This window comes from Abramis brama (assembly GCF_963993115.1).
Source record: "Abramis brama genome assembly, chromosome: 21".
NCBI lineage: Eukaryota > Metazoa > Chordata > Actinopteri > Cypriniformes > Leuciscidae > Abramis > Abramis brama.
Window position 1 is genome coordinate 10,416,917 of NC_139983.1, and position 22,917 is coordinate 10,439,833.

At 37.6% G+C, this 22,917-nt stretch overlaps 2 protein-coding genes and 1 long non-coding RNA gene across 11 annotated transcripts in view; 1 reads left to right on the forward strand and 2 right to left on the reverse strand.

Annotated features, from left to right (window-relative positions):
• On the reverse strand, positions 1–22,102 carry tex36 (testis expressed 36). Of its 9 annotated transcripts, XM_084096525.1 has the most exons (12): positions 21,727–22,086; positions 20,787–20,825; positions 18,282–18,879; positions 17,911–18,005; positions 16,206–16,390; positions 10,354–10,537; positions 6,113–6,274; positions 5,931–6,018; positions 5,578–5,733; positions 5,119–5,323; positions 4,585–5,000; positions 2–2,878 (listed from the first exon to the last, which is right to left on the reverse strand). In XM_084096525.1, exons 1-3 carry the CDS (start codon positions 21,802–21,804, stop codon positions 18,556–18,558), a joined length of 441 nt encoding a protein of 146 aa, XP_083952651.1. In that variant the 5' UTR covers positions 21,805–22,086; the 3' UTR covers positions 2–2,878; positions 4,585–5,000; positions 5,119–5,323; positions 5,578–5,733; positions 5,931–6,018; positions 6,113–6,274; positions 10,354–10,537; positions 16,206–16,390; positions 17,911–18,005; positions 18,282–18,555. The 9 variants fall into 9 exon arrangements, 7 of the variants coding, with proteins under 7 accessions (XP_083952650.1, XP_083952651.1, XP_083952655.1 ...); XM_084096524.1 differs by lacking the exons at positions 20,787–20,825; positions 21,727–22,086 and having other exon boundaries at positions 1–2,878; positions 4,585–4,663; positions 4,831–5,000; positions 18,282–18,553; XR_014603949.1 differs by lacking the exons at positions 20,787–20,825; positions 21,727–22,086 and having other exon boundaries at positions 3–2,878; positions 18,341–18,553.
• LOC311072456 (E3 SUMO-protein ligase ZBED1-like) lies at positions 7,354–10,267 on the reverse strand (the record flags this gene model as incomplete). Its single annotated transcript, XM_084097480.1, has 2 exons — positions 9,888–10,267; positions 7,354–9,001 (listed from the first exon to the last, which is right to left on the reverse strand). Exons 1-2 carry the CDS (start codon positions 10,205–10,207, stop codon positions 7,354–7,356), a joined length of 1,968 nt encoding a protein of 655 aa, XP_083953606.1. The 5' UTR covers positions 10,208–10,267.
• Positions 15,430–22,917, forward strand: part of LOC311071922 — a 17,747-nt gene continuing 10,259 nt past the window's right edge. Inside the window, exon 1 of the long non-coding RNA XR_014603950.1 lies at positions 15,430–15,530. This is a non-coding gene — a long non-coding RNA (uncharacterized lncRNA). The remainder of the gene's footprint in view (positions 15,531–22,917) is intronic.

Consider the following 22,917-nt stretch of genomic DNA (forward strand, 5'->3'; position numbering starts at 1 on the left):
AAGTGAAATATGAAAGGTGAATATGGATTATTTAATTTTTAATAATGAAAAGGTGTTTGAAATGTTTTTAATTGAAATATTCAAAGCTTAAATATTCAACCATGCTGAATTTCAGCCCATAAAAATGCAAGCCCTAAAAATACAATGCATTAAAATGCAAGCATGGTTAATGCAATGCCTATTTTTTTCAAGTAGTGCAATTCAACAGTCTTTTTATTTCAAAAACATTTGACATTATTTTACTTCCATAGATGACAGAAAGAAAGAGGAATTAATAGTTTTCCACATAACGCCCAATCTGTGTGTATGTTTAGAACATATTTGACCTGAAAAAACAAAGGTATTTTTTCACAGTGCAAATGACCCACAACAAAGACATCTCCCACACAGTATTTAACACTGTTAATCACAACCTCTGTTACTCGGTTGAGTGTAATGTCCTGAAAATTGACATGTTTGTACCGCTCACTAACAGTTATGGAATGCCTAAGAGCTGAAGGAAGAGACTGTAACAGTGTGTTAACACTGCGTCCCATAACCCTCTCATACTCCCCAAACATATTAGTTGAGGAAAATTCCCAACACTGTCTAAACTGATGGCGGCTGCTTAAAGTTGATGTAACATTGATAAAGTTCCTTGAGGAACTAGCTACCTGTTTGAAATACTGATGTTTCCCTTCAAATCTCATGCACCACAAAGACCGTAAAGGACCGTAGGACAACATTAGACGAGAATAATGGATCAAGTAATGACATTTTGGAGTTATCACATTTCCAAACTCTTTTTCCATGCCACACAAAAACTCAGAAACTAATTGGTCAAGAAGAAGAAGGGACTCTTTTTTTACAACCGGTGCCATTACAATGTCGGCAATTTCACGACACAATAAATAGATCCGCCAGTAACTGCAACCTTCAGGTACCCTGTGTGCCATCAAGAAAGGAAGTAGGCGGAATAAACACCACTTCTGTGAAGCAGAACCAACAACACTGGATCCATGTAAAATATTTTCTGAGAAAGCCACAGGCTTATTTGTCTTATCATTTTGTCCAATGGACATCTTTCTTAGTTCATCATTTAGTTCTTGTATGGTTATATGTTTTTCTTGATGAGCTTTACATATAACAAGCCTCAATGCCAACGGTGCTACACCCTCAAAGAAATCATGCATGACGTCTGGAGGAAGAGATGTTGTGACGTCAAAGTAATCTAACTGGTCAAATACACATCCACCACGAACTCCATACATTCCTTTGTTTTCTGGATTTTGTTTTACACATTCTAAATGGTATCTGTGTACATCAACATTTCTTAAAACAAAATCAGATTCACTGAAGTTCTTTTTCATCTCAGAGTGAGTAGCCATGCAGTATCTACAGATTCGACCAGCACCAAAAGACATGGCAAATCCGCCTATCATGTGAGATGACAGATTGTCTCCCAATATTGCAGCTACAGCTCCAAAAACATGCTTCTCCATGCCATTAACAATGATATTAAGTCCCTCTGATGACAGTTTCTTAAGGTCATCAAGTAATGGCTTCAAAATTACATCTAAACCAAACTTTTTTACGTGAACGTAACGGACAAGCAAAGCTAGATGGATATGTTTTAACTGTGAGCAGTACTTTGAACCTATGTTTCCAACAGTGTAGTAGAATGCACAAAGTTTGTGCTTGTTGCGTTTAGAACCCAGCGGGTTACACACCTCAAATTCATCCTCATATAGGTGTATCCTTAGAGCATCTGGATTATCTGCAAATACCTTGTGGTTCCTGAAATAAAATACGTCTCTATAATCAGTTAGAACATGTTCATCTCTTTCACAGTTTCGCTCTCTCTGCATAGAATCCCAAACATCTTCATGAGAGCAGTATTTCTGAAGTACATCACAAATGGGTACATAAGAGTAGCTTTACGACCACTTGGGTCTCTCAGTGCGTAGTCTACAGGCTCAGTCATTTCAAGGTTGGATTTGCAGTAGTTTTTCAACATATGCGGAGACCTAACAAGTTTTGATGCCTCTGAAAAAAAGTCAGAACACTGCAGAACTTCATAAAGTTCAGGACAAGATTCCACATTGAAGCCATTTTTTTCAAGATGATATTTTAGAAATGCATCATAGTTTGCTTTAAAGAAGTCAAACAAAAAATTTACATCATCCAGTATTTCTTGTTGAACAGTCTGAGGAAGGTGGTTTTTTTCCCTCGATTTCAGAATAAAGCCAAAAAGATTCTCTCTAAACTGCACTAACAGCTCATTCATCTCAGGAGGTTCAGGAGGATTGACAGCATCACTGGGCCCCTGCTCCTCCTCACCCACTACTGTTTCCTGGATATCATGAGCAGTGGCTCGTCTGGAATGTCTTAAATAAATGTCTTTATGCTTCCTGTAAATATGTCGTCGGAAGGACTCATATTTAGAAAATGTCGATTGACAGTTGTTAAGGCCACACGTTATGGTAAAATGTGGCTCATGTGCATGAACAAGTCCGATGTGCTGGATTAACTTCATCAATGTGAAGGCTCTTCGAGAGCATTTAGGACAGCTGAATGGTGTAGGCATTGTGGTTGTTGATCAAGCTAAAATGTTGATTACCCTGGTCACACTAACAGGTAGAGGCTTATCATCAACCTCAGACATTTTTAGAACATATCGCTGAATGAAAATCAGGGTGTTCTTCAGGCGAGATGGATATACCACGTTGTAGATGAAGTAAGCACAAAAAGCAGCAATTACACCTTCCTCCAAACCAAGCACCCTGCAGACTGACTGCCCATCCAGTTTGACCACTGCAGGGACCTTTTGAGTCAGCACACTCCTCCAGTCAGCGACAGCGTCGAGTTGTACAGTAGGATACGGCGATGGTGGCTGATCCTGCAAGAGATCATAAAGTAGTTACCTTAAATCTACCACAAACATTCATTTAAAAAAAAAAAAAAAAAACCCAACAACTGTTCATATATATATATATATATATATATATATACACACACACACACACACACACTAAAAAAACGTCTACGGTAAGTAAAGACCTTAAAGCGCCCATATTATGCTCCTTTTCAGATTCATAACTGTATTTTAAGGTTGTACCAGAATAGGTTTACATGGTTGAATTTTCAAAAAACACCATATTTTTGTTGTACTGCACAGCTCTCTCTCTCACTGCTGCAGTGAGGTTTGCACTATGCAGCCCCCCATGTCCACCACACCAAGGCCCAGCATTGATAGCTAGAAACTTTGTATTATGACAGGGTATATACAGAAATTCTTAAGTTGAATTTAATACCTTTTAATACCTTTTTTAATACCTTCACAATATTTTTTAATACCAGCACGACTTCAAGCTGCAACTGTAGCGGTGTAAAGTGAAAAGTAAAGTTTGTTTGTTTGTTTTTTAAGCTGTGATTTTACCACTTGATTTCATAGCTTTGGGTAAGATAAAATCCTTCTTGCTAGACCTGATAATTATTTTGGTCTATAATCATATCAATATCAAAAAGTAGAATAAAAAATGTAGCATTAAAAAGTTTATTTTAACTAATAGTCTAATTTTCTATCAAATACTGTACTAGATAACAATAACTTGCTTTGCACTTTTTTTCTGGTTTCACCTCACTCCAGTCTAAACTAAATTATTTTTTTTTTTTGTAATGTTTCTACACATTATAATATAAATAACCTGAAAATACTACGTAGTTTACATACATGAATTGTTTGTTCATGTTACTTCAGTGCATTAATGTTAACAAATACAACTTTTGATTTCAATAATGTAGGCTACTAGTAAATGGTGAAATTAACATTGAGAACGATTAATTAATGCTATAGAAGTGCAGTTTATTAATAGTTAATGTTAATTAATATAGTTGACTAGAGTTTAATAAATGGAACCATATTGTAAAATGTTACCGATCTGTTAGAAGATAAGGCAGTGTATCTTAGCACAATTCACACCCAGCGGTAATTCAAGAAATAAATCTCCGAATGCGACACGTGAAACTTCGGTCTTCCGACCTTTTACCATCGTGTCAATAGATTTTGATTAATATAGCGAGGATGAGAGAGAGCAAGAGTGGAGAGTGTGCGCGCGCGACCAGGCCTCTCTCTCTCTCTCTCTCTCTGCTCGTTCTTTCAGTTAACATGCACCCTAGTTAAACAAACAGGTTTAGCAGCAAACCAGCCGGGTACCCAGTTTGTTTCAGTGCGCGAACGAACACCAAGTCACATGATATCGCTCAGGTCCTACTCGCAACATATAAATAAATAAAAATTCACGCAAATTTTTTGGAATTTTAGAAGAAAGGCCTGCACACTTAACACAAATTGAAACTCATAGGCCTAGTTGGATGGGGGTTCGGAAATTTAATACCTCATCAGATGACGTTTATTACTTTTTAATACCTTTTAATGCCCTTAATTTTGGCTAATTTCATTTACTACCTTTTAATACTTTTTACAACCCCGCGGACACCCTGTATGAAATAAGACATCCAAGGGATGCATATAATTCTCCCAGTCTCTGTGGGAAGTAATGTAAAAAAAATGTAAAAAAAAAAAACTATATGCAAATTACACACCTCCCCAAGTATGACGAGAATGTCATTTTTCTCCCTGAACAGGATCGGCAACAGCAGGATTGCAGCTCTGAAATCAATCCCTGAAAATTAAGTAAAAAAAAAAAAAAAAAGGAAGTGTATTAAATGAATGTACAGTGTATTTTGGTTAGTTAGACCTTATCTTGTCTGAAGACAAAGAGAAAAGAAATTAAGCTTAAATGGCTCCACAACACTAGGGGTGGCCATGGCTGATCAGTCAGTCACTTTCCAGGGACATCTTCGGTGAGGGCAGCCTCTCTTTCCTCCAAAGCCAGATCTGCAAGGGGAGATTTCCTTTGAGCCAAGCTAAGCACTTTGGGTACTAGGACCTTAAAGCCATCTTCGAATCTTCGGCAGATATTCATTTCATCATGAAGCCGGCCCATTTCCTGAAATAGCTGCAACATAGCACAAACAAACGGGAAACATGTCACAACATTATCATAGGATTTTAAAATTAAATTTCAAAGAGAGCCTTTAGTAATTTAATATGAACTCCCAACACAAATGACAAACCCCGCATGGACTCTTAAGGAATGGATATTTGTTAATGGCTTCTTTGACAGTCATCCCATTGGCAATCTCTCGCCTTCTCCAAGCAAATGTCCTCATCATCCGTTCCTCCACCATTCGGGCATCTGGCTGTCTTCCGATACTGGTCCTGCAGGACTTTCACATGGCTCGCTACTGAGGTATCATCCTCCCCAATAATATCCACCTTCTACGACACAGAGGGATGACAAACATTTGCTCATTTGACAGTTGCTTTTCCCCTTTTTAATGTTTATGAAAAATGAGCCCTTAATAATAATTTATTACATTTTATATAGCGCTTTATCATAGCTACTTAAAGCACTTTACAGGGGGGACTATTCTCTTCCACGCTGGGTTAAGGGGCTTAACCATTGGGCCACACTGCTTGTGTGTAAAACATGCACACATAGATATACAGCAAACCAAAGAAGATGCTCTGACCTTTGATGCCTTGGCTCGTTTGCTTGTGTTTTCTTCCTGTTGTAAAGGCTTTGTGTGATGACCAAATTTCTGTTTCATTCTTCTCACCTCTTCATCATCTACCAGTGGCACCCGCTCATATTTGAACTTACGTTTGAGAGACATGTGCCAGGTATGCTATTTAAAAGAATATAAAATAGAACAATTAAATAAGCATACAAACCACTTGCAGAAAACTGAAAGCACAAGCATGAAAATAAATGGTGGAAAACAATGTGTGCATCAAAATGCAGAGAACATAGTTAATATCTTGACTGGATTAGTACTCTAGGTATAATAAATAAAGGTTGGCAATTAATAATCTGTCAACTCACATAACCATTGCCTTCTTTGTCCTTTAAGAAAGGGTATTTCAAAATCAGGGCCTTACACACTTTCACGTAGTCATCATTGGTCGGAAACCTGTAACAGCGATGCAAAAGAAGGTGAGGAATTTAACATCAGACATAGTATTAATAACTCAAATGCCGTGATCCAGTTGGGTTGCAAAACTTACATTTTGATCAGGGCCATGGTTTCATACAATGTTCTTATGATTTTGTTGTGATCGGATCTCTCAATTTTGCATGGCGGTTTTTGGTCCAACTTTGTCTGAACATCTCTGGGAAATTTAGGAATGATGAAAACTGCTGGGAAGGCTGATGATGGGATGGCATGACTATGATAAAATAAAACAATAGTCTTAAAATGTTGGCAAATTAACCACACTGTAACAATACAAGTTAAAGTCCAGCAGAGTAGATGTTACTTCAGTAAAAGTGTACAAGTATCATCAGGAAAATGTAGTTAAAGTATTAAACCATTGTAGAAAGAGTAAAGGATCCAACCAGTTGTGTTGTGTTTAATAATCTCATCATCTCAGTTGGAATTTATATTGTCGGCTAGTTTACTTTAGAATCAAACATCAGATTTTATAAACTACATGTAACTAGTAACTATAGTAACTAGTAACTAAAGCTGTAACAGATGAATGTAGCGGAGTAAAAGTAGAAAGTGGCATGAAAAGAAAAGACTCAAGTAAAGTACAAGTACCTCAACATTTGGTCTGAAGTACAGTACTGGAGTAAATGTACTTAGTTACTTTCTACCCCTGCATTCAGACTACACAGACAGTGTAACATTATGCATTAGTGTGTACACACTAATGCATAATGTTACACTACATAAACTACCAGAGCCAGGTGAATTCAGATCCAGATAAAAAACTTCTTCAGTGGTAACCTTAAAGCTATATTATATTGCTATTAGGGCTGCAACTAACGATTATTTTCATAATCGATTAATCAGACGATTATTTTTTCGATTAATCGAATACAGTTTTTTTTTAATTCAGTTTGATTTTTTTGTTTATTATAACTAAATAAAACCCTAAATCAGGGTATTTATGTTTAAAAGTATACTTTAAAAAGTGCAAAAGCCACACATTAAGTTTTACTAATATAATCTTTAATTTTTACATTTTAAACCTTAAAACACAAAAGTTTGTCCAGCAATAAAACTTCTTTAAATATCCAAAATATAAATAAAACAAAATATTGAGTTGTGCTGCTCATATAAACTTCACATTATGAAATTAGGACACAAAGATGTTTGTAATAAGATATTAAGCAGCGTATTTTGTTGAAATATCAAAATTATAAATAATAAACAAACAAACGTTACTGTTTGATACAGAGGTAGAATGCAGAAGAAGAGGAAAACTGTCACTGTTCAGTGTTGTTCATAAGAACATGTTTCTTATTCACTCTTCCAAAACTTTGAATTGGAATGCAAAAATGTCAGCATGTCCACATGCTCCGGGCTGAGGCTGGCTCTCTTTTTGGAAGCTATGTTACCTGCAGCGGAAAACAGACGCTCGGATGGTGTTGAGGAGCTTGGGATACACAAGTAGGATTTAGCTAATTTTGCCAAGGTGGGATATTTATCTTTATTATCTCTCCACCAATCCAAAGGATTTTCTTCCTTGGCTAGGGGCCTCTCACCAAAGTAAGCCAGGACTTCATTTCTTATTTGAGTGTTGAGGTCCTCCTCAGCTTTCTCCTCTCTGCTCTCTTCATCACTGCTGCCTCCAGACTCAAGGAGTGAGTCGAGCAAAGATGTCGAAGGTTCAGCTGCGGTTCTTATGGTTGAGGTGGTAATTTGCTGCTGCACCATCTCCCTTCTTGCTGCAAGTGCTTTAGTTTGCACTTTCGCTTGAACAGTTATAATTTGCTCAGGTGACAGAAATTTCAGTCTTCTGAACCTTGGGTCCAGAGCAGAGGAGAGAACCACAGGATTATCTACCTGATCAAAGAGTGTTTCCTTCCATCTGTTTTGAAGCTGCTCAACTGCTGTGGCTTGGAAGGACTTCACTGAAGCTGAATCGTAGGCAGCACCTTCAGTGGACTTCAAGAGCCCTTTCACAAGTGGAGGCAATGAAGAGACTGTTATATATTCCTGCCCACTCATAAAAACAGTGGCACATTCAAATGGCTTAAGAGCAGTGCAAAGCTCTTCAAGCAGACTCCACTGGTCTGGTTTCAAGTCAAGATAGCGTTTGTCTCTGTGAGTGAGGGATGGGTCAGATAGAGTTGCAGTTACAGGCCACCTCTGTTCAATCAGTCTGTTAATCATGTAGAATGTACTGTTCCATCTAGTACTTACATCCTGAACAAGCTTATGCTCAGGTGTGCCCATTTGTTTCTGTTTGTCTTTGAGCTTGCTGCAGGCTTGCTCACTTTTTTTGAAATGCTCCACAAGACATCTTGCAGCTCCAACAGCTCTTTGAATGCCTGTGTTCTTTAATGCAGCATTAATCACCAACTGCAAGGTGTGGCCAGTGCAGCGTATACTGCTCCACCCATGTTTCTCCTCCAGTAATTTTGCAGCAGCCACAATGTTTGCACCATTGTCATGTACAATGGCACAAATTTTCTCAGAAGGGATTTCAAATTTGACTGCTACTTCTTCCAACCACTCTGCAATGTTGGTTGAGGTATGTCTGTCTTCGAGTGGCATGGTGGTAAGGCAGACAGATGTCATCTTCCAGTCATTCCCAATGTAATGGCATGTAATGCCAAGGTAAGCTTCAGTGGCAACACTTGTCCATATATCAGTAGTTAAAGCCATTCTACTGTTGGTGGTGTTTATAGCACTCTTAATTTTTTGGAATGCCTCCTGATACTTCCTCTCCATTAATTTTGTGAAGTGGGTCCTTGAGGGAAGAATGTATCCTGGGTTGAGTGTGCCTACCATTTTTTTGAATCCTTCATCTTCCACCATTGACATTGGCCGCATGTCAGTTACCAACATATTAAGTATGGCATCTGTTACAATGGCTGCTTGTTGAGGAGTGCATGGGGGATTTCTCCTCTGAACAAATTCACTCATGGTGAGCTGTTTCTTTCTGAAATAAAAAAACAGCATTTGAGTATGCAAGGAGAAACAATTTATGTGTAAATCAATATTTGCATTGTTTTTAATGATAATTACTGTTGGCAAGTTGACAACCATGATTAATGAAAAAAAAAAATCTAAATTATAAACAACATATTATGTTTTAACAATTTTTGGTAAAAAAATTTACACAGACATGATGTTCAGATGTGAAGATATAAACCAAAACATCTAAAATATATAATCAATTAAATTTTTATTTAAAATTAAATCAATTATAAGGATATATTGATAAATTAAATATAGAAAGACTGAAAACAAACGTGTGAACATAGTAGAGCCGCAGTAGATCGAAACTTTTTAAAAACTTTTTATTACATGGCTTGGATGAATTCCAATGTAGAATGCGGTCTGTTATTTCTTGATAACAGACCGCTCGCTGCGAAATATAACACATCGTTGCCATGAAAAACAGAGTGTTGCTATGGACGCAGGATTCTAACCGTAGAGACGGAACGGACTATTTTCTTTAGCGAAAGCAATACAATCGTTTTTAAATCAATAAACTCAGGACAGGAAAAATTATGCATTCGCTAAAAACCACTGACTACAGTGACTAAAAAAACAATCTTTTACTGCTGTTATTAACTGCCTTTATATTTAATTTGCCTTTAACCATTTAATTTAACCTATTTCTGCGGTAGCGCTATTATAATCCATCACTTATGTTGCGAGCGAACTGATTGCGCAACCTGATGCTCGAGACAAAATAGATCTAGTGTGACTGTCCCGAAGTTGGTAAACAAAGCTGTTTACACAGTAGCATTGAATTAAACCAGACTATACTATTTTCACATCTTCATATAATGAGAATATAGGCTACAGTTTTTGCTTACCGTGCTGATGTTTCACCTTCATCCGTTACACCAACGTGTTTCCTCTTCAGGTGTTCGTGCATCACTGTGGTACTTCCATGCCACACAAGCTCAGCTTTGCATAACTTGCAGATTACAGTCTTATTTGCTGCATTTAATGTAAAATGCTCCCATGCCTTAGATGACTTGGGGCGCACACTTTTTTCTGCCGCCGATTGATCTGTCATTTCTCTCCGATGAACATTACTCTCTGCCATTTCGCGTGTGACTGTTGTCATGAAAGTGACGTCATCAGTAACGCTCCCCGTGACGTGAGCAGACCAACTAATCGACAATGACATTCGTTGACAACGATTTTCATAATCGATTATTATCGATTTTATCGATTAGTTGTTGCAGCCCTAATTGCTATGAGATTATAGAGTTATTTTCCATGGTTCTACTTAGGCCTAACATTACAATGACATAACATTACTGTTACTGGTACCTTGATTCCGCTGTAGCCTTCTCTGAATGTACCGGGACAGGCTCGAGGGTTAGTGTCACGGTTTCTTTCCACTGCTGAACAAATCAGTTGAATTTGGCTTGCTTCTTAAACGATCCTTCAAAGAGGCATGAAACCATCCTCTCAGTCAATCCATAGTCCACTGCTTCTCCGTCAACTTCATTATCTAGACAATAGAGAAAAGAAAAACAGCAATGTTAACCACCACTGTGGTAACAGCATACAACAATTTAAAAAGGCACATTATGTCAGACTTTAACGTTAGTGTAAGTCAATGGGGAAAAAAATTGTTTTGATCCAGTTTGGTTCAGTGGGTATTTTTCTCATATCCAGAGGTAACTTATGGGCTTGCCATTTGGTCCGGACTTTGAGAAGCCCTAATATCCATATAAAAACACATTAAAAGTATTTAGGCATAGCTACCTCATTAGAGACGCTAGAAATGCGTCTCTCTCACTCTCTCTCTCACACACACACACACACACACACAGCCCTGAATATTAATATAATAACGTTAGGCCTATCTTTTTTTTTTTTTTTCAGGACAGCGGGGAAAGTATTGAAAGAATTTAAAACCATTAATGATAGTAATCGGTTTATTTGTATAACAGCAGCTAGATAACGTTAGTAATGTTAACGTTACTCGAAAGGGAGGTTAGCAACCATTGGTCGGTTCTGTCAGTTAACCTGATGTTGTAATTTAACGTTAACGTTAGTCTTACATGGTTTTACGAAGATGTTCTAAGACAGTTTGACGACAAAATAAAGACTAAATCATACTTTCAAACCCTCACTGGCTATCGACAGTCACATTCCGCCCAAATTGCTTTGCTTTAGCATTAAAATATTTCAGAACAAAAGACTATTGGGCGGCAAAAAGGATTTTTTTTTTTTCCATCGTTCTCCTCTGACGCAGTCCAGCTAGCTCACATAAGTCAGGACAAAAGACTTTTCGGCGGCAAAAATGCTTCTCATCCAACTCTGACGCAGTAGTTTTATAGCTTAGCTATAATGATGAAAAAAAAAAAAAAACTTTTTGCCGCCCATTAGTCTTTTGTTCTGAAATATTTTAATATTTCATTAATATTTCACGTTAACTTTAACTTTTCGGCGGCAAAAATGCTTCTCATCCAACTCTGACGCAGTAGTTTTATAGCTTAGCTATAATGATAAAAAAAAAAAAAAAAAAACCTTTTTGCCGCCCATTAGTCTTTTGTTCTGAAATATTTTAATATTTCATTAATATTTCACGTTAACGTTAACTTTTCGGCGGCAAAAACGCTTCTCATCCAACTCTGACGCAGTAGTTTTATAACGTTAGCTTAGCTAAGTTAGCTATAAAACTAACTTACTGCGTCAGAGTTGGATGAGAAGCGTTTTTGCCGCCGAAAAGTTAACGTTAGCTCGATGGTGAACTGTAGCTAAGATAGTACTGCTACTTATAATAATAGTATGTGGAATGGCAATATGGGACATAATACTGCTAATGTTTTAACTAACGTTTAATAATGGCAATCGTCAATGTGAGTCTAGCTAGCTAATGTTGACAGAGTATGAACTTGGCTAGACATTAACAGTAAAAGTTAACTTCCAACTTTGAATTAACACCACAAACCAGGGTGTCTACAGATAAACAAGTTCAATTTAAGACTTTTTAAGACCTTTTTAATGCCACTTTGAATAAAATTTAAGACCAAACCTGTGATGGAAATACACATTATATTACATGCGAATATGTAATATTTAACCTAAGTAATTGAAATAATTTAATATTCACTACTTGTTTATTGAACTAAAATCAATGTAACATTTGCAATCGTGAGAATATTCAGCAAAATAGCTCCTGTTATGTTACTCAGGGTTTTTCCTGGCTCAAAATGAGGCGGAGGTGGTAAAATCGTAATAATGTATTTTAATAATAAGATAATTAAATTTGGGTTTTTTTGTAGATCATCATATAGCCTAATGTGTTTCCCACATTATTTTTGTGGGTGGAGCTTGGTACCTCTAGGGGGGTCCGGGGGCATGCCCCCCCGTAAGAAAATTTTGTACATTTTAAAGATGAATTCATTAATCTGGTGCACTTTGAGTCACCCGAATCCACTGTTAAAAATAAATAATCCACCCGCAAACCGCCCATATTCTCTGATTTAGATATCTGCATCTGATCATCACATTACAATTATTCAAATTCTCAGTGTTAAGCATGATAATATTGTAACATATCACACTGAAGTAGGCTGATTTAAAATGAACATTTATTTGAAATAAAAGTTCTTCTTTTGGCAAAATTACATTTCCTTAATAGCAGAGCCCGTCTATGGAGAGCCTGCCCACTCCCTATTAAGTCCTATTGTACCGAGTTTTGGTTGTAGTTCCACCAGAGTTCCACTGGGGGCGATCGCCCATGAGTGCAGAATGAATGGGAGTCTATGGGGCTAGACGGCTAAATGTGTCTCTTTCACCCGATTGCCGTTGAGAAATCTCAGATTTGATTGTATGTTTTGCAAGTTCAACATGGGTTATAGGTCGAAAGTTGAATGAACGAGTACTTATGTCCTTTTGATTTCTTACAGGTTGAGTTGCTGTTGCCCATAACACGCTAGCATTCTGCTAATGAACACTGATTGGTCAGTGAAGGACTGATTACGACCAGAGATACCGCTTGATGGCATCGTGTCATCCGAAGCGGGACCAGAAACAAACAAAACAAAAACTCTTCTAGCACGTGTGTTTACCTGTGTCAGCTGTGTTGTCGATGCCTTGAGTGAAAAGAAAGTGCAGAGCGCGAAATCACCAGAGTGACTGAAGGATTGCCGTAAAGCAGTATCTCTGGTCGTACGATATGTATGACGTCATTGACACTTTAAAAGACTTTTTAAAGCAAATAAGTGACTCTAAAAAATCTAACACCCAGCAATGTGTAATTTCTTTGCATCTCCTTTCGAATACAACATTCAAATTACTAGACAAAAAATGATGTCCTGAGAAAAGTGGATTTTGATGTGTATAGCGCCATAGACCTCCATTCATTCTGCACTCGTCCTGTGAGCGCCCTCATATGGAGCCAGAGTGGAACTGCAACCAGTTCAGAAGCCGGAAGTGTACTGAGAGTGGAAGTTCTCCCCTTATTAGACATTCTCTGTTAATAGCCTAAACAGAGGCTTTACTCCCTTCAAACTTAAATGATCAATGTTTCATTACATCACTGTTTGAAAACACTCATTTTTTGTACCTTTTATAAAGGGCATTTTCCCCCTAATTTTATTAAATGTATGCTCCATCTTTCATTTCAAATTCTTAAATTTGATCAATATATTCAGTTAAAATAATAACACACTAGGCTGTTACCTATCAAATTAAATAATTTATATTGAAAAATTATAACTGTATTAAATTAGATTATTTTAAATATTTTTGAATATACAAATAAGGAATGTTGAAAAGAATGATACTTTATGAAACTAAACCGCCAGTAGGAGGCAGCAGGCGACCGTCTTATGGCTCGTTTCCACTGAGCAGTACAGTACGGTACGGTACAGTACGGTACGGTTCGGGTCTGTTAACCATGATCTGGCTAGCGTTTCCACTGCCAACAGTACCCTTACTTGATAGGCGTGGTGTTTCGATCGACGTAATTTTCGCGCGAAGAAGAACATAGTAAACTACAATGGATGACATACAGCAGATCTTGTTCTTGCTCCTCGACATGTTTGTCACAAGAAGACAAGCGCCGACATTAGGCTTTTCTCAATATTAAGTACGCAAAGTTTGTACTTGCCATGTGCGACTCACTCCTACATGCACATGGTACAGCGCGTTCTTAAAAGCGTCACTCAGCTCGCTCTGCTACTCCGGTTATCTCTGTTACTCTGTATGTACAAATTTAAGCAACAATAAAATGAAATATGTTATAAAACACTACTCTGCCTCTTTTCGTTTTCATTTAAATAAATTAAACATTATAGGGACACAAATGTGGTTCATGCGCAACGCATATTGATTATTCACTGCACGTTATACGTTATTCTATTTATAACAAAACGATTTAAAACACAACCCTAACGTTACCTCTTTTCGTTTAAATAATAAAAAAAATTACACATTACAGGCAATATATGCATTTGTACAAATGTTGCAATAAACATCAGTGATAATCTTGTAATAAGAAAATGACAAGAAACCATATTTCTTTTTGTAAAATTTCAGTTTTATCAATAATAGCCAATATAAAAGTTTAAGTAAAAGGTACAAGAAGCTATACAATAAGAAATAAAGCAAACAATTCAGTCAAATGTCCAAATGCTGCGCTAGTCTAACATTACAACAGTAAAGTTAAATACAAATAGCCTATAATATGAAACTAAACTTAGCCCTCAGTCAAAACGATTGACAGGGAACGAATTATATATTCACGAGACCAAAGATCGCCCGTTAGGTCTGCACAAGACGAATTATATCTCATGTTTAACCACTACCGTCGGAGTCATCGGCGAACGTCAGAAGAACTAACTTAGCCGAGGAAAGGCTCATCCAGCCGGGAAACATGAGCGCCGAGCGCCCGCTGATCGCATGGATCTCACAACCGGGGAAAAACAAATCATCTTTATAAATAAACCACAGATTAGAGCTTTAAACAACTACATTCTCGCCTGAAAAACTCTTAAAATTACATTTCGTGACACAGTAACAGTATATTATATTAAACTGTATATAAAAAAATGGCGCTTCTTATGTTGTCATTCCCCTCGTAGCACGCGCAAGTGACGATTCTCTGTCAACCAATCAACGTCCTGCAGTGAGTCTAGCTCCACCTTTTAGTACCGTACCACTGTGCTAGGTACCCCAACGGAAGGGTACCCAAAAAGTGGTACGGTACGGTTCGGCTTTTTGGTACCATTCTCAACTTTTGGCAGTGGAAACGCAAATAAAAGGGTACCGACCCGTACCGTACCGTACCGTACCGCTCGGTGGAAACGCGCCATTAATGAGCGAGTCATTGAGTCATTCATTCAAACGATTCGTTCAAAACGCTGAATCATTCAGTAATGCTGCTGCAACAAGTGTTGCTGTGAGATGCGCTATGGTTCTGCTGTGATCTTTGTTTGGAACTATTTTCGCTGCAGAAACAGAACAAAAACAGTCATTGCGTCTAAAATGTAAGTGACTTAATTTTAACTATTTGTTTATTGAACTGTTATGAAATCAGTCTCGGTTTCAATCTTGATGGCATTCAGGAAAACAGCTCTCTGGTCGCGTGTAGCCAAGGCTATAGTTTCTTAACTATAATATGTTATAAATAACTGCGCGAGCCTCAACAGTGCAACATTGTTACCGTCAGTACATTAGGTAATAAATAAAACAGAATCATTCTCACGTTTTCGGTGATTCCCATAGTTATTTGTTATTAACTATGACAAACATTTTGAATTTTTACCTCAGTATGTTTCTTTATGTTTGCCGTTATGCTCATTTGTTTTGATTTCTTCCTATAAAATCGATCACAGACACAGAGACAAGCAGCGCGAGCCTCAACAGTGTTACCAGAAAAGGCCTACATTATCATTATCAATAGCTGTTTATGTAATAAAATCTGAATCAATCTGGCGATTCGATGCTTCACTGGTTATTTGACGGACATTAGGTCCGTCAGACTGGAGAAATGTTTGCGGTAACGTGACCAGAAATATTTAAGACCTATCGAATCTGAATTTAAGACATTTTAATACTTTTTAAGGCCTTTTATTAGGAAAACTTTATTTAAGACATTTTAAGACTTTTTAAGGACCCGCGGCCACCCTGACAAACACTGATTAAAAATTCAAATACTTTACCTTTGAATTTACTTCTCTCCTCTTCAGTGACCTCTATCCCAAAATGAAATAACTCCGTGATTAAATCCTCCGTGGATAAATGTCGAAGCGCCATCCTCCCGCCTTTGATCGACACTGACAGAGACTGCAGTGTTGCCAGATTGGGACGGTGATTTCCAGCCCAAAAGCTCACCAAAACCCGCCCACTACAAGAAAAAACCGCCCAAAATTTTACTGCCAAAATAATATGATATAATTTCATTAACATGTCATTCAAGGTTGATAAGCACAATTTGTATCTCCTTAAAACAAAATAACAATGATAAAATAAAATAAAATTCCAGGAAAACAGATCAAAACAGGGCAATAATTAAGGAGAATTAGCCAATATGACTAAAATGTCCAGATGGACACTGTCAAAACGGCAATCAAGAAATGAACCGATGACTTTAACCCTCGGAAGTACACATTGCAGAACATAACGCAGAATTTAGCAGTCAAACTCATTCATCGTTGATTCAAACCTTTTTCAGCAGCTGTCAGGGTCGAGTATTGTGCAGTCTGGACGGTGTAAAAGTTGCCGATGTCTGGTAAGATTAGGCTAGTGTGCACATGACCATGGACATATTTCACGTCCCATATTTAATTTCATTTCAAGTCATTCAACTGTGCTTTCCTCAGAGTTATATTCACCATCGATATCTCCCACCAGGTGTACGTTTTTAGAGCTGCTCACTATCTCACTCTTTACTGTGTAGTAGATACAACTTACTGTTTAGTAGGCTATATCACTTTGGCATTAGCGATCACTTGAATACAGCTACAACTTATCGCGCTCAATCGCATCTGCCTGCTGATCGCTGATTGGCTAAAAGTGCGTGCTCGTCGGTGATGTCAACACTAACGCCAGCTGACTCTGCATGGGTGTGTGTGTACAGTAATGTAATGATGACTGATTTTATGGACTACATGCACACTTTAGTTTAGTTTTTTAACCAATTAGACTTTAAAATATAGATGTTTGAAAACCGCCGAACTGACCCAAAACCAGCCCAAATTTTGTCCACCCGCCCAAACCCTTTTTTACCCGCACAATCAAATTCAAAACCGCCCAATTGGGCGGGAACCCGCCCAATCTGGCAACACTGAGACTGACAGTTGGATCACTGTCGATTCACTCATGTATGCTTCCGCGCTGCAATATTTATGCTTCCGCCGAGTCGAGCTCTGGTTAGCCTGTAGCTAGATCCTTTCAATAGAACACAACTTAAAGCGTTAACAATTATTTGTCTGTTTTATTCTAGTATAAATAGGGTAAAGGGTTTGAAAATCAAATTCTTCAATACTGTTTGTGAATATAAATGATTACATAATCCTCATTAACATGATTAAAAATTATTCAAAGGGACACTTCACAAAAAAACATTCTGATTTATTTTGCCCATATTTCAAAACTTTGATAGTATAGGTTAACTTGTTTCTATATTGAGAGATGACATTTTCAACATCCACTAATTCACTGCCATTTTACATTTAAACATTAAGGTACAAATATGTAAGGGACAAATATGTACCTTACACCTCGGAAAGCCCACAATGTACAATGGAAGGTGCATAATTGTACCTTAAAGGTGCACAATTGTACCTTAAAGATACATTTTTGTACTTTTAAGGGTACATATGCAAAGTTTGTACCTTAGGGAACAAAAATGGACCTGTATTGTACCTCTTTTTCTAACAGTGTGGTGGATCTCATGTGAGTGACAGGTTGCCCCGCCCTCGCGCCAGTAAACACATCATCAGAGAAGAGAAGAGATAGCACTGAAAGAGGGAGGGGAGTTATTTTGATCAAAGATTACGACTTGAATTTATAATACTATAATAAATCCTGCAATATTGTATATTAAAAAAAACATTTTTCTGTTTTATAAGACTGGGCTTAAAATGTTTATTTTTTCTTATTATACGGTATGCTGCATTCAACACTGATACTCTTCTTTACAGAATGAAACATGTCAAAATTTGTAACACTGCAAATATAAAGTTGAGTGATGCCAGTTGAGTGGCACAGACTGACAGACAAAAAAAGAGACTGACCTCAGCTGGTAAAATCAGAGAATGACACTTGCTAGGAAATTCCAAGTGGTGCTACTCACTGCAGAGACAAAGACGTCCAGCTCCACCCCTGTGGATCTAATGGGTGGAGGGAAAGAGTTATGGGTAGGGTTGTGGTGTGGTTGGACCTTCTAGCTCCACCCCTTACACCCAAATTACATCTAGAGAGGGGGAGCCACCCATGGTTCTGCAGTGAATTCCCCCAGAGCATCATGTTTAGTGTCATAAACTCTCAGATCTTCTCTGATTGTCTTATTTAGGGAGTAAAGGAGTGGTTGTTGGCTGCTAGTACACTTAGTGGAGTGTACTGGTTAGAGTCGTCCCTTCCAAACCACATGAAACTCTCCCCGGCCTGAGCCGCAGCGTTCATCTGAGACCTCGCCGAGTGATCTCTGGGAAAGCGCCTTCTGATTGGGTCCTTTCTGCCCTCTGCTTCCTGTTTGGGCAGGAAGTCGGACCGATAAGCTGAGTTCTCCCACTGTGCCGCACTAACCGGACTCAAGGTGTCGTAATGATGGCACAGGCAGTAATGAGTGTTATGCTGCCGATGCTCTTCAGGACATTTCTTACGGCCGAAACCCTTCACACGTAAACACATGCAAAGTGAAATGAGTATAAAGACATGAAATATAACGGATAGAATCACTGTTTATTGTAATGATGAACTCACCTGACCATACACATGTATGGTGTTTTGCAGTACTGTGCGGTTATCATGCGCTGACCAGACATGGGCAGTATTTCAATTAAATGTATTTTAAATACGTATTTAATTACTTTAGTGTATTTTGTAATTTGTATTTTGCAGGTGTGGAAAAAATAAAATGTAGTTTGTAACAAAATATTTTGAGGGAGTGTATTTAGAGTATTTCAAATACTTAAATACTTAAGAAAAATCACCATATGCTTATCACCATAGTAAACGATTTTGCCATATTTTCAGTCTGATGTTGGCAATGGCAATGTCCAGGTTAGATGCATGAAAATCACGTGACACCCTGTAGACCGGGCTCCCTCCAAGAAGTGAATGAGTTTTGAACACAGGAGAAGAAGTGGCGCTGCTCCTCTTAAAAACGGCATTAAAGGGTTAGTTCACCCAAAAATGAAAATTCTGTCAGTAATTACTCACCCTCATGTTGTTCCAACCCCGTAAGACCTTCGTTCATCTTCGGAACACAAATTAAGATATTTTTGATTAAATCTGAGAGCTGGATCACTCCTCCATAGGCTTCTAAGACATTATAACTTGCTGGCCCAGAAAATGTATTAAAGACATCGTTAATATAGTCCAAGTGACTACAGTGGCTCAATCTTAAGTTTATAAAGCGACGAGAATACTTTTTGTGCGCAAAAAAACAACAAAAATAACGACTTTATTCCACTTTTCATTTCCTTCTCTCTGGGCCTCGAGTTTTTTCACGTCGTGTTTTTGCGTAGCGCGTCTGTGTTGCACGTCACACGTAGGCTCACTATTGGCCGACGCTGGTCATGTGTGTGATGCGTGTGACGTGCAACACAGACGCGCTGCGCTAAAACACTACATGAACTAACTCGAGGCCCAGAGAGAAGGAAATGAATAGTGGAATAAAGTCGTTTTTTTTTGCACACAAAAAGTATTCTCGTCGCTTTATAAACTTAAGATTGAGCCACTGTAGTCACTTGGACTATATTAACGATGTCTTTAAAGGTGAACTAAGTAACTTTTTTATCTTAACCGAACAGCTTTGGAGGCACTGGAATGGTTATATGACTGTTTTCGGGTTGAATGGTGGTCTTCTCGCACCCCTCGAGCGCCTGTGAGACGAAAATCCACCCTTGCAACTTTGGGCCGGCGGGCCGCCGGCCGCAGCATCAGGAAGTATCGCGTGATATCAGGTCTCGCGATGTAACAAACTGCTTTACGGCACTGCACACATATACTATCTAAACATTTATATGCTAGCCTTCTGTGTATTATACATACCTCAGTGGACATGGCTCCGTGCGTTCGCCGGGTTCTTTGAAAACAAATGCACATGACCAGCGGGAGAAGATGGGACGAGCCAACGAATTTTGACGACAGTGTTGTCAAATATCTATTCCGAAGCTGTAGGGGGAGCTCTATAGAGAAACCCGCGAGCAAAAAGCGATAATGCAGCTTTAATACATTTTCTGGGCCAGCAAGTTATAATGCCTTATACCTATGGAGGAGTGATCCAGCACTCAGATTTCATCAAAAATATCTTAATTTGTGTTCCGAAGATGAACGAAGGTCTTACGGGGTTGGAACAACATGAGGGTGAGTAATTACTGACAGAATTTTCATTTTTGGGTGAACTAACCCTTTAAGATTATTGTGGGAGTATTTTTGTATTTTCAAAATACTAATTACTTGTATTTTATTTAAATACATTTTTCACATCAGTATTTTGTATTTTATTTTGTTACATTTCATGAGCCAGTATTTGTAGTTTGTAACAAAATAGTTTTTGATGTATTTGTGCCCACCTCTGGCGCTGACAATGGATATTCTCTTCCCATTGTTTTCTGCAACAGAAAGACTGGATTGATCAGCATGATACAAATTGTAGTCGGTTACTGATTCCACATTACATGACAAAAATAATCCATTACATTACACATTTAAGGTGATATAATATGCCTACTTTTTACATTACTTTTGACCTAACTCATTTATCACACTGATTTGAGTTTAGGATAATATACAATATTATAATTTACCAAACTTATTAACATAAAATCTAGTGACTTGCTTCAAGTATATATATTAGGTCAAAGATGTTCAGCTGACAAAAAAGTTGGGGAATCCCTGTATTGCATGTAGGCCTAAATATGAAATGTTGTGAATTTGTACATTTTGATGTGTTTGAAGGACAAGAGCCTTCCAAAGACAGTAATACATGGTTAAATGGCTCACTGAGTGATCATTCAAATAATAGGCTAATTCATGTGTTTGGCAGGAGGAGCAGATTACATATGCAATGTTGCAATTTTGAGAAAACACTTGTTGTGTAAAAGTGAAACTATTTGTGTAAATCCAGAGATCAAATGCTGTGGGTCTGAGTTTTAAGTGGCTGATCTGATTTTATTCCAAAAACCTGGAAGATAGGCTTTTTTAAAAAAAGGAAAATTTAGAAGATAAAAAAGAACTGGACTAGTAGGAAGAATAAATAAATTATGAATAATTTACTGCCATTGTGAGAATACAATGTAATAAAATTACCAGTACTTTAAAATGTAATAAAATCTAATTACAAGTACAACTACTTCATTTTTGGAATCTGATTATCCTACATAATCCAGATTACAAGGCAGTGAGTACAGTACAGTAAAAATCAATTTCCTCCAGAATTTGCTATCTGCATGTAAGTTTGTTGAAGGTCATTGTAGTGTAAAACATCATTCTATTTTAATAGCAATGACTAACCTTTTCAGGATTGATGAATAATTTGGGATATCGTTCCTGTGTTTCAGTCAGGGGTTGAGGAACTCCATGTGTCAACATTGAACCTGTGCTCGTACTCAGGTCCGTGTACGTTTTGATAGTTTGTTTTTTTGTTTGAAACACAAAACAAAATAACGAGAAACCACCTGTTTTTCGTTTGTCGTTTCAAACCAAAAACAAAGAAACGGTAAAAAAAAACAGCCGTTATCCCGTTTTTGGTTCTGAATCCAAAAACGAAAAATGACAAAACCAAAATCAAATAACGGTCCGATTTTGGTTTTTGGAAATTCCTTTTTCCGTTTTTCCTTTTGAAGATCTACATTGAAATATAGACAGGTTGGCCACGTGACCCGGAAGTAATAGTAAATATGGCCTATCAAAATAAAAGCCAAGCTTTTAGAACGGTCATAAAATGCAGCGCTAACGTTATACCAGAGTAACGTTAGAAGAAGAAAAATAAATTAATAAATAGCCTTATATAAACCTGGACCGGAATAAATATGTTATCAACAGTAGTTTATTACAGCTATTTAATATCGTGCATATCCAGACATCACAGTCATGTTTAATGAGCGCATTGTTTGGCTCAATACAGTTGGTAATATAGGTTAACCTAAGAACTTATTGTGTGTGCAGAGTTGTTACTGTTAGCGCTATATTATATAATTAAATTTATATTTAATGTGGTTTCCACCGTAATGGATAACTGTTCCCCCTTTCTACCAGCAGGTGGCAGTATTTAAATGACTGACTGTATGGTGTCTTTGGTAACTGATTTAAATCAAGATTACTGATACAGATGTATATTGTTGTTAATTTTATTTTGTTTTTAATTTTTTTTGCCTAGTTATCATCATCATCATTCACCCAGCCCAGAGTTAAACCTGCTTCTGTTTTAACCTGATTATAACACTGCTATCAGCTTCTTAGCAGCTCAGACAACAAACTCACATCAGACATGTCCTAATCCTAATGTAGGCCATCTGGCCAAAAGAAGGATTTACCAGTGTGCTATATACTGTGTGAATATTTCTTCTCTATACACATTCCAGTTTGTATAACATACAAAACTCTGATTGTGTCATGCAAGTGAAGAGAATCCATACAAGTCTTGAAACTTTATATAGCACATACATGCTTTCAAGGGCATTGCATGTACAATCAATGGCTGCA